This window comes from Acinonyx jubatus, chromosome F2 (genome assembly GCF_027475565.1).
Source record: "Acinonyx jubatus isolate Ajub_Pintada_27869175 chromosome F2, VMU_Ajub_asm_v1.0, whole genome shotgun sequence".
Taxonomy (NCBI): Eukaryota; Metazoa; Chordata; class Mammalia; order Carnivora; family Felidae; genus Acinonyx; species Acinonyx jubatus.
The window spans coordinates 59,883,670-59,907,206 of record NC_069394.1 but is presented as its reverse complement, the minus strand read 5'-3'; the positions used below and the strand labels follow the sequence as shown (position 1 = coordinate 59,907,206).

The window sequence follows — 23,537 nt, the reverse complement described above, 5'->3', positions numbered from 1 at the left end:
TCTGGATGTGGACACAATCGGAGAATTCCTGACCATGCGGACAATAAGTTAACATGGTTGTTAACAGTTGTTTTGTAAATTAAATATGACAAAATATTCTAAAGTGCCCAACTGTGTTTCACATGTTAGCAGTTGTTCAGTGGATCTTAACTTTCTCCCGGACGGCCCTTCCTCTAGCCTCTCCTTTCTTTCTGGAAAGAAATGCAGAATGTGTCTGTGGCGCCATGGTTTAATCTTGAAATTCACCAGGATCCCCCTTTGGGTATATCTTAGACATGATAGGCCCATGTCAATTATCAACAATCAATGTATTTCACCATAATGGACTCAAGTGAGGCAGCAATTAAAATTTTATTTTAATTTATATGGTAGACTTTCAGCTGTATATATAACTCTTCCTTTTTTTTTAAAGTGGTTGCTCAACAGCAGCACTGCCTAATAGAAATATAATGTGAGCTATATATATAATTGAAAAGAAACAGATGGACTTAATTTTGACAATATCTTATTTAACCCAATATTTCTAAAATACATAAACATATAATCAACATAAAACATGTTAATGAGACATTGTACCCCTCTTTTTGCAGTAAGTCTTTGAAATCTTGGGTGTATTTTATACTTAAAGCACATTTCCATTTGGAACTAGCCATATTTTACCTGTTTAACAATTATGTATGACAGTGGCTACCATATTAGCTTTAGTCTCTGCCCCACATAGCTTTGAAATGTGGCAGATGTCTTGAAGGGCAAATGTTTGTTTACGACAGGTTCCATTCTCTCATGGGACTTTATTTTTTAAGTTCCGTGCAGCTCCGGGAGACTTCCCTACCTTTCTACCCCAGCTTTCTGAACTGCCCCAGAACTCAGCAAATGTCCTGAGGGGAAAACCAACCATGTGTTTTCAGTTCTTCTATCCAGTCCACCAAGCTAGCCCCAAGGAAACCGCCAGAAGCTTTCCTTGTTGCTATTACCCCAGTAAAATCTCCCTGCCTGGAATGCACTTACTGAATCTTCGCCTTATAAACAAATGAAGCCAGGGAAGAAAAGCTGCCCCTCATCACCTCCCCTCAAAAGGATTCTCTCCCTGGAGATGTAGTTCATCTAGTTCTCTCTGCTTCCACCACTATCCCGTACCTTTAGCAACATGCTTTTGCAATTTATCCCACTTTTTTCTAGCTGTAATAGGAATGTTGGCCTACCACAGTATCCTACATTCTGCCTGAAAGTGAAAGTCTACTCTAAAGGTTTTGAAATTAAGATTTGACAGTGATACATTTTTCCCCTACATCTCACATTTATGAGAAGGAAGGCAGATTAATGAGATGGGTTAGATAATGTCCATCCAGAAACCTAATAGGAAATATAAATATTGAAGTGAGTTTTTATTTTTGTAAGTGTTTATTCTGAGAGAAAGAGAGCACTCACACAAGGGTGGGAGGGGCTGAGAGAGAGGGAGAGAGAATTCCAAGCAAGCTCTGCACTGTCAGCTGATGGGCTCACTCTCACGAATCATGAGATCATGACCCAAGCCAAAATCAAGAGTCGGACACTGGTGTGACTGAACTGCCTAGGCACCCCTGAAGTGAGTTTTTAAAAGAAAAACAAATGTGAAATTAGAAGGATTAGGCAATCTGCCTTTGCATTTTCATCTTTCATGCTTTCCAGCATGTACTCTAGCCTTACCAAGCATCTTGTTATTCCTGAAACACACCTTTTTTAAGACAAAGTAAGTGGTGTTTAAGTGTTCTGGAGTCTGCTTCTACTACTTGTTAGCTGTGTCACCTCTCCAAGTCTCAGGTCCTACTTTATAAAAGACAAAGTTGATAACGTTGTATGCCCTTTTAAAGAAATTGTGTGGATAAAGGAGCTACTGCATGTTAACCACTTAGCATAGTGCCTAACATGTAATAGGACGTTAATATGTGTTGACTATGAGTGTGAATATCTTTTGTACTCCTCTGCCTTTTGTTCTGCTGCTGTCTTCCTGAAATGTTCTCCTTCCCATCCTTATCCTCTTCACTTGGTTATCTCCTATTTGTCCTCAGTGTCCCAGTTTGGATTGTTTCTCTTCCATGAAGGATTCTCTTCTAGTATCCTTTCGTAGAGTTGATATTCTATTCCTCATATACACTAGACCCTCCTAGAGGGTTTTTGGGAAATACAGATGCATGGGCTCTACCTCGTACTAATTAAATCAATCTCTAAAGGATGGGTCTAGGTTATTTGCATTTTATTTTGTATATTTACTTTGAGAGAGACACCACACAGAGGTGGGGCAGAGAGAGAGAGAATCTCAAGCAGGTTCCACGCTCAATGCGGAGCCCGACTTGGGGCTTGATCTCACGTCCTGACTGTGAGATCATGACCTGAGCCAAAATCAAGAGTCAGACTCTGTAGAGGCATCCCTGTAGTTTTTTAAAGCTCCTCTGATGATTCTGAGGTATAGCTAGAGCTGAGAAGTGCTGGCATAATACATAATTCTAATAAAGTACCAGTCACATCAGTTTGTCTTTCTTCATAGCTAGCAGTCGGGTTTCATAAAGGCAGGAACCATTTCTTCTTCCTGGTCGTATCCTAAGTACCTGGCACAGGGCTGGGAATATAAAAAGACTTACTCTACAAATTAATAAATTTTTATGTTTAAAACGTTGGAGGGGTGCCTGGGTGGCTCAGTCAGTTAAGCGTCAAACTCTTGATTTCGGCCCAGGTCATGATCTCACAGTTTGTGGGATTGAGCCCCACATCAGGCTCTGTGCTGACAATGCAGAGCCTGCTTGGGATTGATTCTCTGTCTTTCTCTCTCTCTCTCAAAATAAGTAAACATTAAGTAAATTATCAAAATGTTGAAGACACAATTAGAAGACAACAGGAAATAAAGTAGAAATCGTTGAAACTCCTAACATTTAAATTGCATGCTCCTTCAAATTTTTCAAAGGAAGAAAAGGAAATTAACTTGAATCAAATCACTTGCCTAAACTGTTGTGTACAGGAATACTGCCTAGCACAGAGTATATACTCCGTAAACATTTAAAGAACTGAATTCATTAAAAATTGACCAAAGTAAAGTTCTATTCAGCTTCCTTAATTACTTATTTTTGTTCTGGTTTTAAAAGATGCACAGTTTGAAAGTGATGAACGAGTTACACCCTTGGAATCCGCCCTGATGATTTGGGCCTCAATTGAAAACGAACATGACAAACTTCATGAAGAAATACAGAATTTAATTAAAATTCAGGTATAAGTATTACTTTATTATTATTATTATTATTATTATTATTATTATTATTATTGTAGAATCGAAGCACACAACATCTAGAGCAATTAAGAGCTACTTAATAGAAGTTGGGCGGTAAACCCAAAGTAAAATTTAATATACTTACTCTCTTCAGAAATTTGACCTCTGGTTTATATTCTTTGACACAAGCTCTGAGAGTTGGGACTTAATGTTTGCTACCTAAGTATGTATATATATATATATTGCCCCCACTTGAGAAAATACACTGCATCAGTTTAAAGATCACAAAGCAACTTTCAAAAATCAGTAGTATGTACTGTCTCAATTTCTATTAAAAATTACAAATATGAAAAACAATATTTGATAAGAAATTCATAGGTTTTTGTGAATAAGGGAATGTAAAATTTTAACTATGTAGAGGGAGTTTTAGGAGTAACCTATTAAAGAGTGAGAGCCAAAAAAGTCATTCAAAGATACAGTAGCAGGGAAAATATGTTTTGCTAACGGGCAAAGCAAATACTAAGGATTGTTCTAGTTAAATAAATTTTTCCTCAGTTTTAGAAAATTATTTTATGGTTGGGTAGGAGAAAAAACTCCAGATGAAAGCTCACCTTCCCAAAAATGAATTATTGTTAGTGTGTTGATTGCCAAGTGGAATTAAGACCAGAAGAGAACAGGCAAAAATATAACTGCTACTTTTAAGAATTTCAGCCTGGGATGAAGAGCTTTGTCATGTTATCCCAGTTTTTGGAGGGGATTCTAGAGGAAGCAGGCCATCATTAATATACTAAGGTAAAGTTGAGCAGGTTACCATAAATTCATAGCAAATATAATATATTGCTTGCTATTCGTCACGTACTATTCTAAGCACTTTTCACATAGAAGTCTAATCCTTACAATAGCCCTATGATATAGGTACTATTATTTACATTGTTTTACATACAAGGAAACTGAGGCACATGAGGTTAAATAGCTTGCCAAAGTTTACCAAACTATCCAGATGGTAATATTAGTCCCATATCTTACCATAAAATATCAGAAAGGCCAGTTTATAAAATGATTATTCAGAAGCATCTGGTTTCCTAGGTTTCTATTAGAGATTTTTAAGGATCCTAACTAATTTTACACATCCTAATCATCAGAAGCACCATCCACCTCCTCTCTCATTTCCCTTTTGCTCATATTAATATTTAGGTGGGCCCTAAGTGTACATAATGTAGCTCCTAATTTATTTGTTTATGTCTGCTTTTTTGGTTGTTTATTTTATTTTAGAGCGTGTGAGTGGGGAAGAGGGGCTGAGGGAGAAAGAGAGAGAAGCTTAAGTAGGCTCCATGCTCAGTGCAAAGCCCAGCGTGGGGCTCGAGCCCACAACGCTGGGATCATGACTTGAGCCAAAATCAAGAATCAGATGCTCAACCAACTGAGCCACCCACGCACGCACCCCTTAATGTCTGCTTTTAATTGGCCTAAATTCGAAAGAGGTAGAATGCTGGGCATTTACTAGTAAAGATACAAGGGGCCAATGAAAAATTGTTACATCCTTTTCAAACCACAGTTACTTCATCTTTGAAAAGGTATTTTAAATCATTTATCACATTTTTTAGTGAAGTCGTTTAGATTTAACAGGACTTATTTCAATATTAAACCACAATTATACGTTTTTAAAAAGCAGCCTAAGGTATGTATTTGTCATCCTATCTTTTAGGCGATAGCTGTTTGTATGGAAAATGGCAATTTTAAAGAAGCAGAAGAAGTCTTTGAAAGAATATTTGATGACCCAAATTCTTATGAGGTAGTTGGTCAAACTAGAACCATAAGTTTCTTTTCTTTTCTTTTTTTTAAAGTTTATTTATTTTGAGAGTGTGTGTGCATGAGCCAGGGAGAGGCAGAGAGTGAGGGAGAGAGAGAATCCCAAGCAGGCTCCATTCTCAGTGCAGAGCCCAACACAGGGCTCCAACGGACTGTGAGACCCATCACCTGAGCCACAACCAAGAGTCAGACGCTTAGCCAACTGAGCCACCCAGGCGCCCTACAGTCAGAATTTTAGAACTGTCTGTATGGAGTGAGGTAGATTCAAAGAACACTGGAGGAAGAAGGGGGTGCTTTCTCTTTTAAACAGGATAGAACAGTGCTGTCCAAGGGAAAAATAATGCAAGTCACATATGTGTTTTAGTAGCCACATTAAAAAAAGTCAAACGACTGAAACAAATTTTAATATTTCATTTTACCCAATATATCCCAAAGCATCATTTTCAGCATTTAATCAACATAAAAAAGTATTGACGGGATATTTTACACTCTCCTTTTTGTACTGACTCTTTGAAATCTGATGTGTATTTTATACTTATGTCTAAATTCAGGTCTCACATTTCAAAGGCCCAGTAGCTACATTTGGCTGATGGCTACCATATTGGATAGCATAGGTATAGGAAACATAATTATTTTTAGAAGTCTCTTATGTGATCATTAGTAGTTTTTGTGTGTATGTGTAATGTAATGTTAAGGTCAGTAGAACTTGTCTTTCAGTATTACAGTGTTGGAATAAATTAAGTTTACTTAAAGAAATAAAAGATATATTTTTTTTGAAAAAATTTTTAATGTTTATTTATTTTAGAGAGAGAAAGAGAGAGTAAGCTTGCGAGTGGGGGAGGGGCAGAGAGAGCGGGAGATACAGAATCCGAAGCAGGCTCCAGGCTGTCAGCACAGAGCCCGATGCGGGGCTCGAACTCATGAACCGCGAGATCATGACCTGAGCCGAAGTCAGACACTTGACTGACTGAGCCACCTAGGCACCCTGTTTTTTTACGTATTTTTTTAGTGAACTTTTTATTGAACAGTAGTATACCTTTAGTAGCATACATATACCATCAATGTATAAATAGATGTCTTTTCACAAAAGAAACATGCTTGTGTGATCAGCCCCTATATCAAGGAAAAGAACATCACCAGCACCCTCCAGTCACTATCTTACCTTCTCAAGGATAACCACTACCCTGACTTGTAACATCCAAGATTAGTTTTACATGTTTCCAAACTTTATATATTACAGTCATATAGCAAGTTTGTATAAGATTGATCCATGGTGTTGCTTCTAACAATATTTCATTTATTTCCATTGTTCCATTGTTGGAATATGCAACTTACCCATTCTACTGTTGAGAAACATTTGAGTTATTTCCAGTTTTTGGCTGTTACATTCCTTTTACACGTCTTTTGTAGAATAAATGTATGTGTTTCTGTTGGGTATATACTTAAGAATGATTTGGTGGGTTATAAGGTATGCACATACTCAGTTTTAGTAGATAACTGCCAAATAGTTTTCCAAAGTGGTTATATCAGTTCCTTCAGTAGTGTGCAAGAGTTCCAGTTGCTTCACAGACCTTCTCTGTTGTTTTCCTTTTAGTATGCTGGCAAATATGTAGTACTATCACGTTGGGTTTTAGTTTCTCTGTCTCTCATGAATAGTGAAGTTGAGCACCTTATCCTATGCTGGTATACAGTAGAAGAGTGGTCACCTTAATCCACTTGAGGGACTGAGCTAGGTCAAGAGTAGGTTGTAGTTTCATTTGGACTTCGTTTTTCTCTAATTTGGCCCTGTTCCTAGGGTGTAACCCTCCAGAGATCTCAGCTGAAAGCCTGATATGTTTATTGAGTTTCCTGCCCCCACTTTTTTTTGCCTTAGCCCTGTGAGGCTACTGAAAACTCCACTCTACCTCACAGAAGGGGAAACCTTCCTTACAACCAGGAAGCATAAGAGGAAGCACTTAATCTCACTATCATGAGTAATCAAGGCAATCCCAAGTAATATATTGAAATAGTATTTCCTATACCTCAGACTGGCAACAATTAAAATATCTTAGAATACCAACAGCTGGCCCAAAGAGTGGAGAAATGGTAAGGCTGCCATACCTTTCTCTCAGTGGTGTATGTAAATTAGTACTTAAACTTAGGAGAGCATTTTAGTAAAATCTATAAGTATGCATTCCAGCAATTCTACTTCTAGATAAATACCCTGGAGTAACTTTTTATTTTTACTGCACATTTTAAAAGCCATGAAGTTTTATTTAAAAACAAACAAAAAACAGGCCCCACTAAGACAATTGGTCTGGAATAGAGCCTGAGAAGTAGAATTTTTTGAAAGCTCTCTAGCTTTAATTGTGCAACCAGCCTTCAAAGAACTGATGTCTAAGAAAAACTTGTAATGTGCGCAAGAAGACATGTAGAGAAATGTTTACCAGTGCTGCAGTAATAGAAAATAGCCTCTAACTGCTTTCAAAAGGCTGGAAGAATGAATGAATAAATGGTATTTTTGATCAGTGGAATATTGTGCAGCAGTAAAAGTAGCTAATTCTATAAAAATATTATCAACATGAATAAGTGTCACAGAGCTGAGCAAAATATAGCAAGTTTCAGAAAATACACTATGCTAAACAGTACCATGTATTTATGGGTGCATACATACATAGTGCAAGTTTAAAGGAATGCATGAATATGATAAATTCTATATTCAGGATAATGGTTACCTTGAGCAGAGGAGAAGCTGGAGGTGCAATCATTTTGGTAATAAACAAGAGCTTTAGTTGTACAGATGATGTTTTATTTCCATAAACTTGGCAGTGGACATTCAGGTTCATAATTTATTTTTTAATCTTTTTGTTATGTGTGTGAAATACAATGTAGTTTTTTTTTTTTTTAAGTAAGAAAAATATATTGGTGGGCAATTTGAAACAGAATTTTTTAAAATCTCCTGTATCCCTGAGTTTATAATGTGACTTTTTTAAATTAAATAATATGTGACAAAATTTGTAATATCTTATTTGTGATTTATGTATTAATATGTTTTTCCTGTTTTCTTTAGCCTTTAAAAAGGAAATTGCTTATGGTAATCTCTCAGAGAGATACATTCCACTCCATTTTTCAGCACTTCAGCTACAACCACATGATGGAGAAAATTAAGAGTTATGTGAATTGTGTAATAAGTGAAAAATCATCAGCCTTTCTTATGAAGGTATGCGTATTTCAAAGAGACTCGAACAATAAGCTAAGGATAAATTGTTATAATAAAGGAGAATACTTGGAATAGAAATCCTTAAAAACTAATTGGAATTTTATTTAGTGATTTTGTAGAAGAATGGCAAAACGTTACAATTAGTGAATCTCAAGAGTTTTTCAGTGATCTTCGCAGTATTTTTTAAATTTTTTAAAATAAGAGTTGGGCAAATTTTTCAAAATAAAAAGTTGGGAAAAATAGGTTAAAGAAAATTTTTGCATTTTTTTGTAAAAAGTAAAATTGGACTGAAGAAAGGCCTTTAAAAAATTTTTTTTGTAACATTTTATCCTCAGTGGAGCAATGAGTAAGGGGGTTTTGTCTTAAAATATCTGGAACTTTTATTTATTTATTTTTTTAAGTAACCCTTTATCTTAATATTGCCTAGCAAGCATTTTATATATGAAATACATGTACAAGGAAAGACCTTCTCCATAAGGCTTAAAAACCAAGCAGGTCAGTAATGCAGCTGCTATTGATATACTTCCTGGAGAAAAATACAGCGCAGTCCCTTTATTGACCTGTCAACAGATACTTTGGTTATGACTCAAGGAATTAGAAGGCTTAATTTTAATGCTCTTTGTTCACAATGGCTTCATGAATTCCTTCCTCTTTCACAACCCCATTTTTTAAGGCAGCAGCAAAAGTAGTGGAAAGTAAAAGAGCAAGAACAACTTCTCAAGAGAAACCTGATGGTAACAGTATTGAAATGGAAACTGAAGCTAATTTGGATGTAGGAAAAAGGTTTGTAAATTCATTAGTATATTTTTTGTCTCATGGATACAATATCTTTATGTGAAAGTGTTGCTAGTGAGCCATTTTTAACAAAAATCATTATTTTAGAGGGTATGTTTTACTGATTGTTAACATTTGGATATTTGAAGTACTGTACAGTTACTTCATGTTTTATGTACATTGTTATATGTGTTCAGCGGAAATAGTACAGTTTAAATGGTATGAGTAATACCATTTACCATTCTCAGGCAACGTGTGCTCTGGAACAGTGTTGAAGTTGGAAACTTGAATCATCTGTACCCCTTAGTTCTCAGATCCCACATGCCTTCATCATGTGACTCACTATCCTGAGGATTATTCTAGTATTTTAAGATACTGTTCCTACATCTTTAACCTTAAGCTAACCACTTCATCTGGTGCTCAACTGAAGAAATTGGGATTTGCTCCAACGCAGGAGGGAAATAGGCTATGTTAGTCCTACACATAGTAATCCCTCTTATCCATGGGAATGTGTTCTAAGACCCCCCAGTGGAGGCCTGAAACTACAGAAAGTACCAAACCCTAAATATGCTATGTTTTTACTATACATACATACCTATGATAAAGCTTAGCTTATAAATGAAATACAGTGAGACATGAACCACAATAATCTACTGGAACAGAAGTTATGTGAATGTGGTCTCAAAACATCTTCATGTACTGTACTTCCCCTTCTAGTGACCATGTGAGCTGATGAAATGCGTAGGTGATGAGGTGAAGTGAGGGGAATGACACAGACACTGTGATGTAGTATTCGGCTGATAAGATCCTCAGGAGGACGATCATCTGCTCCCAGATGCAGTTGATCGGGGGTAACTGAAACTGTGCAAAGCGAAACTACAGATGAGGAGGACTACTGTATTGAGAGACAAGTTCAGTCTCCAAAATTATGTTTTAGAGATTTTCAAGGGTAATTTTTACCTTTTGTCTTGGCTTTAGGAACTAACCTTATTGAAGAAGATACACTCTACCATGATAAAGTTCTTTTCTGTTGAACTTATGGTCCATTCCCTCTATTCTTCCACCCTTAACCCATGGCCAGATAGTCATGTGGTCTCCAGATGGATGTATTTTGCAACTATGTAGTGTCTCTCGTTTTGGTGGGGGGGTAGTGGGGGGGGGCGGGGCTGGCCATCACTCGAATGCTGCAGGTTCCTCATCTTAACTACTTATTTAGAGGTGGGGATTGGGGTTCAAGTTGGATAGACCTCAGGACTAAGCTTAATCGTCTTATAGTTCCTGCTTGTCCCTACCTATTAATGTGATCTGCTCCCTTACTGGTTCATCTCCCTAAAAACTCTATTAAAGTCTTAGGATTTTCTAAGATCCATTTTAAGAAGTAGATCTTTTTTTTTTTTTTTTAATTTTTTAATGTTTATTTTAGAGAGCCCAAGAGAGTGAGCACAAGCAAGGGAGGGGCAGAGAGAGGGAGACACAGAATCTGAAGCAAACTCCAGGCTCTGAGCTGTCAGCACAGAGCCTGATGTGGAGCTCAAACCCACAAACCATGAGATCGTGACCTGAGCCGAAGTCGGGCGCTCAACCGACTGAGCCACCCAGGTGCCCCCTAGGTCTTTCATTTTTATTGGCTCATTTATTTTATTTTGTTTAGTATATCACAGTTTAGTGGTAATACTGAGACCCAATACATTCCGGTGGCCTAGCCTTCTTGCTCAGGCTAGTGCTGCTTTAAAATAAAATTAAAACTTGCTGTGATTTATGCAGGTGATGAATACATTTCCTCTCATATAGTACTATCCACTTATGTCAAATGTCCTCTTACACAAGACACAGTTTAATCATTGTGTGTAAACAGAACTCTTGATATTCTCATCTGTCTCTGTACCCTGACTCTCCTCATACATCCAGTTAACTCCCCAAGTGTTATGAATCCCATCTCCATGCTTCTTTAATATATTGTTTATCACTTGTGTCCTAGGTTATTACTTAGCTTTGTACCATACAAATCCATCCTTGACATGATTTCTAGAGTTAGCATCCCATAAAAATAAATCTGTTTAAATCACTTTCCAGCTTAATAATCTCTTTTGGCTTTCTGTTTTCTAGTTAGAATTTATTGCCATGGCTTGCAAAGCCTTACATCCCCCCACTTTCTGTTTTCTTCACATACAACCTTACCCTTAAGCATTAACCTCTCCCTGCCCACATACATGGTACTTTCTAGCAACACAGAACTTAGTCCTGACCCTCAAATATGACAAGCTTTTTCATGCCTGGTCTCTTGCTTTAATTTTGAATTCCCTTCTTTCTGTTCTCTCCAAGGCGTGCCCTTACTTGCCATTCAAGTTCTAGCTCAAAACATCACCTGATCTCTGGATCAGTCGTCACTTCTGTGCTCCCACAGCATTGAGTCATATCTCTGTAAAAGGACTTAACTTGGATAGTAACATACCTATTTACTTTTCTGTATTTCTCACCAGATTGAGGATCCTTTAAAGGTTCTTAGTTAGCCTTGTATCCTTGGTATTTAGTTCATTACGAGGCATACATTAGAACTTGCAATGCACTAAACATGGGGAGCAAAACTAAAACTAGAGACAAAATAAAGATCAAGAACCAAGCAATTATCAAAACGATTCTAGAAGCAAATAGGATCAGGACAAGTAAAACATCAGATTTATCAATATGAGGACAAAAGTTAGCAGAACATAAGTGAACAAGGATAGAATCAAAAGTGTGATTGTGAAATCAGACAAAAGATGAAGCCTTCATGTTATCAATGGTAGATGCCAACTTTGCTCTGATAAAGCTTATAAACTATTTCAAGGCATTGAGAAGTACAGACATGAAACACGAACAGTACCTAGTTTTTTGTTAAAATTTATAGATAGACTTAAATGCTAAAGAAGTTGAGATGGGTAGCTTCAAGGAGGGGTGAGCATTGAGCAGGGCCTTGAAGGATAGTTAGGATTTTTACAGTTGGTTGAGGAGGAAGTGTCATTTTAGGAGAAAAGAACAGTTCCAGTGAAGACACAGAGGTATGTAAATGGTCATGCTTTTTTTGTGGAAGCTTAAGTTTAACTTCAGCAAAAGAGATGAATTTGTTAAAAAGTTCAGTTGGAGACTCGTGGGGAGGGCGAGAAATTATACTTGCATTCATGGAGATAAGGATCCATGGGAGAGTTTTTGAAAGTGACATGAATGCTGGAGTACATTAACTTTGCTTGACATATGTTTATGAAAGCTTGATTTAATATCTATCTGGTCTCGTATCTGGGCAGAAATTATCCATGTTGTAATGGACTATCTGTATGTCCTAATGTTACCAGGGTTTCTTTTCAAAGATATTTTGTATAAATTGAAGTATGACTTGATTATATAGTATTATCCTTGTGAAAAGTTTCTTTTGTTTATATTCTTACAAATTTTCTTTTAAAGTGTTACTACTGACAAAAAGTCTGCTGGAACTGAATCCTCAGAGGGTACAGTATCTTTATTGAGGTGAAGTAAATTGACATTTTTCTTCTCTGTCTTTAAAATCTTTGATTGAGGCACTTCATGCAGACCTAAATATGTTATAACTGTCATATAAATGGTGTGATTTAGAGAATATTGCAGGTGCCTGCTTACCTCAACAGATATTCAAGACCCTGACATGTCTTGAAATTCAAAAGTATAGAGATCTGCCTCTGGGATCCTGGGTTGTCACACATTGTTTCCACAAGGCCATTTTTGGTAGACACATATAGGGAGTGCTTGAACTTAAAGCAGATGTTTAACAAACTCTTATTCTGGCCCAGAAACAAGGATCTGTTGCTAGGGAGTTGATTACATTTCTGATGAATATCCCAAATTCTGATTTTATGAAATTACTTGAAAAAGTGTGTTTAATTTACTAGAAATTTCGTAACAGACAATCTAACATATTCAGAGAGCAGAAAGTCTACATGAATGATTTCAGAGATAGAGCATTTGGGATGTGAACACTGAAATAACATGATAAAGGCATCACTTAGGGGTAGAGAAAGATCTGTTAATGATAGGAAGTGCTTACAAGGATAGTGAATGATCCTGAAGAATGGTAGCAGGTGGTACACGTCAGTGGCATGAACTGCAAGGGCTAAGGTTTCTATGGAAGCAGGCATTCATTAGGAAATGAAAAGTATAGAGACCCATCTCTGGGACCCTGGGGTCATAGAAGGAAGAAGATTAAGCCTGCTCTACTTAAGCAGGCCTGCTCCCCAGCTTTGTTGCAGCCAGGAGGCTGGGCACCAAAAGGCTGCCTCCTAGCCCTTCAGGAGCCAGCCCAGTCTGGAGGGCCTTGGGGTACCAGAGCCCTCCCTAAGAGGGAGCTAGTTTTTAGACAATGGGGAGAGGTGGGGGAACTGGTGAAGAGATTGAAAACAGCATTCCAAAGAGCACAATAGAAAGTTCTGGAAGGGAGAGAAAGGATTAGCAGGTTGCGGGGTAAAAATAGAGATTTTAGGTGGTGATAAAATCATTTCCTAGGCTTAGATGAGCTACTTTTTTCATCTAAACTAGCTCCTTTATAAAGCTGAGATAATAACTTTGCAGGGTTGTCAAAAAAATTTGCCACATTCTGTATTTCCAGCCTTCCTATCAGAAAAGCTCTCTTTGGAAGCTATAAAGATAAGTGATACCTGCCATTATGTGTAAAGGAATTTTGGAATTTCTCTTTTGGGAAATAAAAGGCATGGGAAAGAATGAAAGTTCATAGCTGATAGTCTGAGGTGGTTTTTTTTTTTTTCTTCATCTAATTAGAAGGTCAAAAGAATCTAGAGTTCTAAGTAGATGAGATGGAAGAAATAAGTGATGGGAAGAGAGGGAAGTAAAGACCACAAAAATCTTAAGAGGCCAAGGTTAATATGGGGCACTCAGCAAGGAGAGCACCAAAGGAAAAAGGCCAAAGTAGAAGGTCCTAGAACAGAGGTTAAGACCAATCATCTACCCTTTTTATAGCTTTTCTATGCTTTTATGTTTAATTTAGGTCTCACAAGAATCTCTTTCTATCTAAATGGAAACACAGAAGCCGACAGCAAGATTTTAATAAGAAAGAGGAAAGAGTGGAAACTCTTCAAAGTGAGTACTCTTATTACAGTTTTTAGAAGTGGAGAATTGAGGTGTCCTTGAAAGTGATCCAGCCTTTGACCTTCCCACCACAGCACACAGACACACTTCAGAAAACTGAAACAGAGGATTAGATGCCATAACCTCATAGAGTTAATTTAAAAAGTTAGTGATTAATTTAGAAAGTTAACCGTTCTGATTGCCTAGTTTAATTTTGCTATGCTGGTACACTGCTTTTCTACCTTAACTTTATTCAGGAACTTGAGGTAGTTACTTACCTGAAACGTATAGTTGTGATCATGGTAGTTTTATGTTCAATGAAGTCACCATGATTAGTGAATACTGAACCATTACAGGGGAATTACAAGACCAGATTCTTTTGAGCTTCTTGTCACCACAGTTTTGTTACCTGGTAAATATATAACCTTGTTCAGTGTGTTTATATGTTTCTGTTTAAAGACACTTTAATATATAATGTTAATGCATTAACCTTGAACTCATGGCCAGTAGCACCGTAATTCATGCCTGGATGAAGCTTACCTAACACACATATTTTTTCTTTTGGGAACATTACAGTCTTCTTGCACTTAGGAACTCTAGACAGCACTTCCACAACGCTTTTGGGAGCCATTTTTAAACAGCAAAATTACCCAAACACACAAAATGTAGCATTAAATAGAGTGTAAAAAAGACAATTATTTATAACAGAGCTAAAACATGAAAGACAGAGCTTCACCTTGCTTAACCTCAGCTAGGAACGTACACTTCAGGGGAGTTAAATTTTTTGTTGTTCTGCGGTGACCACAAAAGCACTCTACGTTTTGATTTTTGAGTTACAGGTAATTAGTAGGGAGGTGAATTCACAATTACAGAACCCAGGAATAATGAGGATTGACTGTAGAATCTAGCTACCCTCTTCATTGCATTTAGAATTTATTCTCAAAAAAGGCATCGCTGGATTTAAAAAACAAGCAACAAGAATCAAAAAATCTTGAAAGCAGTCCATAATTATTTAAATTACAATTTGATTGTAAGTTTCTTCTTGGTATATATTCATTCAGCAAATGTTTATTGAACCTACACTATGTTCTGGGTACTGTATGAATGAATGCAAGGATATTTAAACTGTTGCTGCACAGTATTGTTTACTGATCCATATAACACTAGTAGATGTGCCAGCTTGATGCCAGGGACAGAGTGGGGTTGCAGTAGGTACTAAATGGATAAATTTATTCATAGCTGATGGCTGATGACAGGGCTGGTATTCATTGATATTTGTAAATTGCAGCTCTGAAATGTTTACATTCATAGATACTATTATCATCCTCATTTTAAAGATGGCAAAGTTAAACTCAAAGAAATACTTGCTTCGTGTTGTTCCAAAATTGTTCTGCATCTATTGCTGCAAAATAGGAATCAATTATAAACTAAAATCATTTGGGATTCTGGACTTTTAATTTCATAATACAAAACTCAAAGAAATGGAAACATATACTTTTTTACATTCTAAATAGTTGATCAGTGGCTAAACTCTGAGAACTATAAATAAATAACCTCATTGCAGAGTGGTTTGACAGTGACTGTGGATGTTGAGCCTGGAAGATCTTATGTGTTTTTGTACATTTCTTGACTTTTTGTTATGTTAGTAATACATACATACACATTATTTTTTTTTTAACCTTCCAGTTTGGTTAAAAGGCATGCAGTATCCTCTCTTCATAGTTAGAGGATATTAGTTTTGTTTGTGCTAAACAGTTTTTTTCAAAAATTTTTAAAACACCTTTTTAAAAAAAATTTTTTTTTCAGATTTGTAAAACTGCCATGTACTTGTAAAAAATCAAGTGATTCAGAAAACTTGAAAGAAAAAAAATCCCCTAAATTCTTTCTGTGCAGAAAAAACTTACCAGCATTCAGTGAGGTGATGATTAGTATTTGAGTTAAAAGCTTTCTGTATATAAACTCATTTAATTCTCAGCGGTCTTACAAGTGCTTTTTTTTTTTTTTTTTATCATCCCCATTTTACAGGTGGGGAAGCTGATACAAAAAGAGATTAAGTAAATTGCACGTGGTCACAGAAACAGTGAACAGAAATAGAATTTGAAATTAGATGTTCTTTTTTTTAAGTCAACTCTATGCCCAATGTGGGGCTTGAACTCATGTTGCCAAGATCAAGAGTTTCATGTTCTTAGCAACTGAGCCAGACAGGTGAAATTAGACATTCTGACTGAATAGCCCATACCTTTAATTGCTGGGCTAGACTACTTCAGTGGAAGAATAGATAACCAAATAAAAATTTAGAAAAATGTGATCAAGTTACATGTTACTTTAAAATATATTTACATTTAGTTTCAGGGGCACCTGGGTGGCTCAGTTGGTTGAACGTCTGACTTCGGTTCAGGTCGTGATCTCACAGTTCATGGGTTTGAGCCCCGCGTCAGGCTCTGTGCTGACAGCTCAGAGCCTGGAGCCTGCTTCGGGTTCTGTGTCTTCCTCTCTCTCTGCCCCTTCCCTGCTCACACTCTGTCAATCTCTCTCTGGAAAAATAAATAAACATTAAAAAAAAAAATTTTTTTTTAATTTATTTACGTTTAGTTTCTAAAGAATGAAACTGAAAAATTCACTGACTTTATGTAAATACTTCATGTTTCATAAGAAGTATATCAGTAATCTATATGATTCCTCCAAAATGAAGGATAAAGAATATGAACTGCTTCGAGAGGTTGGGTCAGGTTGCCTCTGTAATCATAGATTTAAACTTTAGACTGTTGATTGATTTTTATTTAAAAAGGGTGAGATTAGCATAAAAAAAAAAAAAGATCTCCCCCAGTTACCCAGTTTTTCTTAGTTTCATTTCATATATTCAAAGTTTGTAGCATTCTTTTCTAGCCATAATTCCCAAAGTAGTTTAATCTGTATTTAAATTGATTTATTGCTTACTACTGACCCTTTGACCATGATGTCCCCATTCCTTAACTCTTGTTTGGCTATGGTTTTTTAATCTTTATTTATTTTTGAGGGAGAGACAGAGACAGAGACAGAGCGTGAGTGGGGGAAGAACAAAGAGAGAGGGAGACACAGAATCCGAAGCAGGCTCCAGGCTCTGAGTTGTCAGCACAGAGCCCTATGCAGGGCTTGGACCCACAAACTGTGAGATCATGACCTGAGCTGAAGTCAGATGCTCAACCGGCTGAGCCACCCAGGCACCCCTTGGCTATGGTTTTTTAAAGATGGGATTATAGGTGTTATAATTTCTAAAGATTTACATCACTGAGAATGTCTATTCTTTTTTCTTTTTGGGATGAGAAAGGGAATTTACTTGCTCATGATACTTCTAAGTTCAGATATACATCGCCTTCAGGTGTGGCTGGATCCTGCTCCTTAAGCATTTTCATCAGACCTGCTTCCTCTGTGTCTCTTAGCTCTACTTTGCTCTGTTGGCCTCCCCTCTAGGAAGACCTCTTTTTTTTTTTTTTTAATTGAAATATAGTTGACACAGAATGTTACATTAGTTTGATGTATAGAGCATAGTTATTATAACAACTCCATACATTATGCTATGCTCACCCTAGGGGTAGTTACCATCTGTCCCCATACAGTGTTAGTGCAGTGCCATTGACATAGGGATCTATGCTATATCTTGAATGTGTAGTGTTTTTTGCTTAAAGGGAAATTTGGCTAAATGTAATATTCTTTGGAAATAGTTTTTTTTATAACTTTATGGATATCAATTCATTATTTTTTTACTTTGTGAGGGCTGCTGTGGACAAGTCTGATGCCAACCTGACTTTCTGCCCACTTTGTATATGAGTTGCCTTTTATTTCTAGATTCACAGGTCTTTTTTAATATTTGCACTTAATACTATAAATTCCCCTTTAATTACTGCTTTAGTTTTATCCCACAGATTTTGAGATGTTGTTTTTTCATTTAGTTCAAAATATTTTTTCATTTCCCTTAAGACTTTTTCTTTGACTTACGGCCTATTTACAAGTTCTTTGTTTAATTTCCAAATATTGAAAGGTATTCCAGATAATCTTTCTCTTATTGCTTCCCAATTTAATTCTGTTCGGGACTGAGAAAATACTTTGTAGGATTTCTTTCTTTTTTTAAGTTATTTGTTTTATGGTGAGTAATATGGTCTGTCTTGGTGAGTGTTGATGTACACTTGAGAAGAATGTGAATTCTGTTGTTGAATGGAGTGTTGTAAAATGTCAGTTAGGTCAAGTTGGTTCATAGTGCTGTTCCGATTTGGGTATGCTTATTTTTGCCTACTTGTTCCACCAGTTTCTGAAAGACAATACTGAGACCTCCAACTGTAATGATTAATTTAGTTATTGATCTCTGCTAATTTGTTAATTTCCTTTTTGTTTTTATAGTCCTCTAGCACCTGTTTAAACAATTTGCAATAGGAAAATCTCTGTTCATAACTAGTGTGTTTTCCATTTTCCTGGTTGGAGCCTGACTAGAATATACGGTCTGTTCCTGCAACAATACCATATTGTATCAATTACTGTAGTTTTATAATAACTCCTTATGTGATAGAGCAGTTCCCTTCATCTTACAGAAATATTTTGACTGTTCTCGGTGTTTTGGTCTTCTGTGTTGTCAGGAAAAAACCCAACTTCATAGAGGATTCTGCAGGTGCCACAAGTAGACAATAAGACCTAACAAGTCAGAGCAAAACAGTTTGTTATAGCACAGCAAATAGCATGGCGTCCACATAGTTGTGCTGATTCCTTTATCCCAAGTCCCATAGACAGTGTAATGGCCCCAGATAGACACTGTGCAGGCAATGGGTTGTATGGTAACTGAGGAACTTGATGCCAAGGGCCTAGCACTTTTTTAATAAGCAGCAAAACATGATAGCAAACAAGCTAGTTTCCCCCCCACTTCCCCACCCCCACCCCCCCACCCCCCTCCCAGCCCAAACACCCCTGCAGGAAAGAGTAGTTATGTGGTGCTCAGGCTGTGGTTCCTTTGACCTACTTAGGTGCCTATTTGACTACAAAACTGCTTCGTATCAGGAAACAAAGAAGCCTTGTACATTCAGCAAAAACTGAAGGGATGCTCAGGACCATTGGCGGACTACTTCTCATAACACATATAATTTTAGAATCATCTTGTTAAGTTCTACAAAACACCCTGTTAAAATTTTTATTTGAAGTTGCATTGTAGGGGCACCTGGGTGGTTAAGCATCTGACTGTTGATTTCAGCTCAAGGCATGATCTCATGGTTTGTGACGTGGAGCCATGCATCAGGCCCTGTGTTGACAGTGAGGATTCTCTCTCCCTGCCACTCCCTTGTTCACACAGGCTCGCATGCTCTCTCTCTCAAAATAAATAACGAGAAAAAAATATCTTAGGGGCACCTGGGTGGCTCAGTCAGTTAAACATCAGACTCCGGCTCAGGTCATGATCTCACAGTTCATGAGTTCAAGCCCCATGTCAGGCTCTGTGCTGACAGCTCAGAGCCTGGAGCCTGCTTCGGGTTCTGTGTCTCCCTCTCTCTCTCTCTGCCCCTCTCCCACTCGTGCTCTCTCTCTCTCTCTCTCCTTCAAAAATAAACATTAGAAAAAAATGTTTTAATAAAAATATTTTAAAAGATGAAATTCCATTGTAAACAATAGATACTTTTGGAAAAAATGGACACAGTTATTATATATTAGTGTTAATTATAGACTTTAGTTATAGACTATATTATATGAAGTCTTCCTATGCAGCATATTTCTCTTATTTAGATTGTCTCATATATTTTCTTATAATGTGTAGTGTATATATATACACATACATAGTAAAGCTTTATAATTTACTATATACATACAGATTTTGACTACTTTTGCTAGATTTATTTATAAGAATATTGTATTTTGTTACTATTGCATATATTATCTTTTGCTTGTTTTAATTATTTTAACTGTTGCTAATAAACAGAAATACTATTGAGCTTTGTTTAATGATCTTATATCCAACCATCCTGCTAAACTCTTTATTTGTAGAGATTTTCAGTGTTTTTACATAAACAGTTTTCTTTCAATAGTTAAGTTCTATTTCTTTTCAGTAACATGTACATTTATTTTTGTCTTACTAAACTGACTATATGTAAAAAAGAAGGAATGGGGAAGGGTTACAATTCTTACACTAGGTCAGATATTCCTTAAGCATTATCCTAAGTAAATTTCAACAATCCTGTAAGATAAATATTACTCAATTTTTTTTTTTTTTTTTTTTTTTTTTTAGCAGATGAAGAGAAATGGTTCTGGGAGGTAAAATAACTTGTTTAAAGACATATAAAAGAATCAGCATCAGCATTCAATACCCCCTATGATTTTCGGAAACTGATCTTTGCATTGTACCGTGCTGCTTCCAGATTCAAAGGGGAAAAAATTAAACAGCCAGAGTTCTTTTATTTAAAATAGCTAAATACTAGATAGGAATTTCATGGAACCTTTCAAAATATAATCCCCTTTTTTATTTTAATGTGACACAGTTTTTGATGACTATATTTCTACATTTAGGTAGAGGAAAGGAAAAAAACAGACAAACCACTGAAAGCAAGAGAAGACACATTTTGAACAGTCAGCCAGTAACTTCCAGAAAACGTCGATCTAGGAAAAAACAGGTATTCATTATATTTCCTTATTTTTGTCTCCCTTCCTGTCTTTGGTTTTCCCTAGAGACTCCCTAGTAAGAATTTGAAGCAGCTTTTCCAGCTGAGGCAGTTGTTTTACAGGAGCCCAGATACCATGGTGAGATGCAGGAGGAGGGGAAGTATTCTATAGTTTTGTGATTTTTCTAATTCGTTGACTGAGTTGTGTCCCGGGCTAAAACCATCCAATGTGCTTCTCAGCTTTTATTTCCTCTAGCGGGGGCTGAGTTGGCTGGAGATGAGTTGGAGTTGTGGGCGCCTGGAGTTTTTTAATTCAAACTTGTCCACAGTGAGTCTCCATCACTTCACCCATCATAGTTACGTGTTTCTATCAGTACTGGCTCTAGCTGTGAGCTTCTTTTCCTGATAAGCTGTGATTCTCTATATCGCCCTTTTTGTTTTTCTAGTTTTTATGTTAGCAGTTTGCCTATTGGCGTTAATTCTCTAGTGGATCTACAAAGAGTCGTTGGCTTTCAGTTTAGTTTTTTTCTTTTGAGAACTGGAGTGATCTTTCCAAGCTTTTTATATGTCCCAGAACTAGAAGTCTCAGCCTCATACATTTTTTTTTTTAATTAATTTATTTTGAGAAAGTGAGCACAAGCTGGGGAGGGGAAGAGAGAATGGAAGGGAGAATCCCGAGCAGGCTCCCCACTGCCAGCACAGAGCCCCACTCGGGGCTTGATCCCATGAACCACGAGGTCACAACCTGCGCTGAAACCAAGAGTCAGACGCTTAACCAGCTGAGCCACCAGGTGCCCATCTGCCTCATAATTTTTTTTTTTAATGTTTATTTATTTTTGAGAGAGACAGAGTATGAGCAGGGGAGGGAGGGACAGAGAGACAGACAGACAGATGGACACAGAATCCGAAATAGGCTCCAGGCTCTGAGCTGTCAGCACAGAGCCCAAGGCTGGGCTCGAACTCGGGAATGGCAAGATCATGCATGACCTAGGCCAAAGTCAGACGCTTAACCACCTGAACCACCCAGGCACCCCTGCCTCATACTTTTAATTGACCTTTCCCTGTAGTTCTTCTGGCAACAATTCCAAATGAGATTGTACATGTTGTTTATAGATATATATTAAAAAAAAAAAGTTTTTTTCTTTTTTTGGTATTTTAAAAAAAACACGGGTTATCAACTACATAATTTAAATAATAGAACATAGATGGTATTGTCTGTCACTGTTTACTATTGCCAAAAAAGAATTCTTTGTCTATCACAAGTACCTCATTTTATTTTTAGCTTTCCACTGTTGGCTTTTTGGTGGGACAATTTTTTTCAGTTGAGTGACAGATTTCATCTTATTTGTGTTAACATTTTCATTCTTCTGATTGGACAGATTCTCCTTGCTGCATTTGTCTGTGAAACAGACAAAGGTATTTCTGCCTGCCTCATCACAGTTTTATGGGTTTTTGAGAGAGAGAGAGTGCACATGTGCACAAGCAGGGGAGGGGCAGAAGGAAAGGAGAAAGAGAGAATCTTAAGCCAGCTCCACACCCAGCACAGAGCCCCACTTGGGGCTTGATCTCCTCGATCTCTTTGATCTCCTGACCATGAGATGATGACCTGAGCTGAAATGAAGAGTTGGATGCCTACCTCAACTGAGCCACCTAGGTGCCCCATCGTCACAGGTTAAAAAGAGACTTCCTTTTGTAAATGTATTCTATTAAAGAGTAAAAGTAAATGTCTTTCGACAACAAAGACTTTTTTCCCCAGAGATGGTATGTAATGGGAATTACTGTAACTGGGGGCTTTTTGGTACTATAAATAGTATCATTTTAAGGCATTATAGAGCATTGGTTTTTTCTTCTGAAAGACATTAAAAATGACAATACGATTTTCAAATATAAGTTACATAAAACATTTTTAACCATAGGAGAGAAAATGGTGCGTTTTAATTTGTTATATGCTCTTTATATTTTGCGGGTTATGGGCTTGACCAGGGTTGTTATCATTTTTTTTATTGATTCTATGTATAATATTTCAAGGAAAGCAGGGGCGCCTCAGTGACTCGTTTGAGCATCCAACTTTGGTTTAGGTCATTATCTCAACAGTTTCATGGGTTCAAGCCCCACATCGGGCTCCACACTCTGTGGAGCCTGCTTCAGATTCTCTCACTCCCTCTCCATCCGCCCCTCCCCCATTCATGCTCATGCGCACACGTGTCCCCCCCTCAAAATAATTAAATAAACTTAAAAAAAAGAAAGCAAAAGACAGAAAAGCACAAGGAATACAGATTTTTTATGTCCCAAAATGTCATCTTAAACCCTTTGTTCATTATATGATATTATGAATGGAATCTAAGAGGTCAGATATCGAAAATGAAGAAACGAAAAAGAGGAAATGAAAGAGTAGACTCAAATGAAATTGTACTGTCCTTGTGTTTTCTTTTTGTTCTGACACCGTGAAGCCAATTGTGGCATCAACTCCTTTTATAGAAGGTAGGAGTGGGCCTCTTTAAACTTTTAAAGATGATGTTATTATTTGCTATATGATCACATGTTCCATATGATGTTTTGCAAGACCCTTGCCTTTAAATCACAGATGAAATTAAGTTTGCAAGATTGCAAACATTCAGATCAAACAAAAGAAGGCATAAACAATCACAGAGTAATAATGCATCAAATTAAAGTAACTCTTTTTCAAGAAGAAAAAATTAAATACTTAATGTTAAAAACTGAGGTTAACCTTCACTTGACAAAATTATAACTAACTTCTAGGTGAGAGGTTGGCAAACTCTGCAAAGGGCCAGGTAGTGAATATTTTAATAGGCTTTATGGGCCA

General features: G+C 36.9%; 1 protein-coding gene across 5 annotated transcripts in view; it reads left to right on the top strand.

The window, feature by feature from the left end:
* Window positions 1-23,537, top strand: part of TERF1 (telomeric repeat binding factor 1) — a 33,821-nt gene that overhangs the window by 7,598 nt on the left and 2,686 nt on the right. The window contains exons 3-9 of one of the 5 annotated variants that reach the window (XM_053208311.1): window positions 3,117-3,238; window positions 4,944-5,030; window positions 8,097-8,246; window positions 8,920-9,029; window positions 12,459-12,502; window positions 14,029-14,124; window positions 20,622-20,725. In XM_053208311.1, the coding sequence (XP_053064286.1) occupies window positions 3,117-3,238; window positions 4,944-5,030; window positions 8,097-8,246; window positions 8,920-9,029; window positions 12,459-12,502; window positions 14,029-14,124; window positions 20,622-20,725 (713 nt within the window). Of the gene's footprint in view, window positions 1-3,116; window positions 3,239-4,943; window positions 5,031-8,096; window positions 8,247-8,919; window positions 9,030-12,458; window positions 12,522-14,028; window positions 14,125-20,621; window positions 20,726-23,537 lie in introns of all 5 variants that reach the window. The other 4 variants (XM_027064386.2, XM_027064389.2, XM_027064388.2 and 1 more) reach the window with 4 other exon arrangements.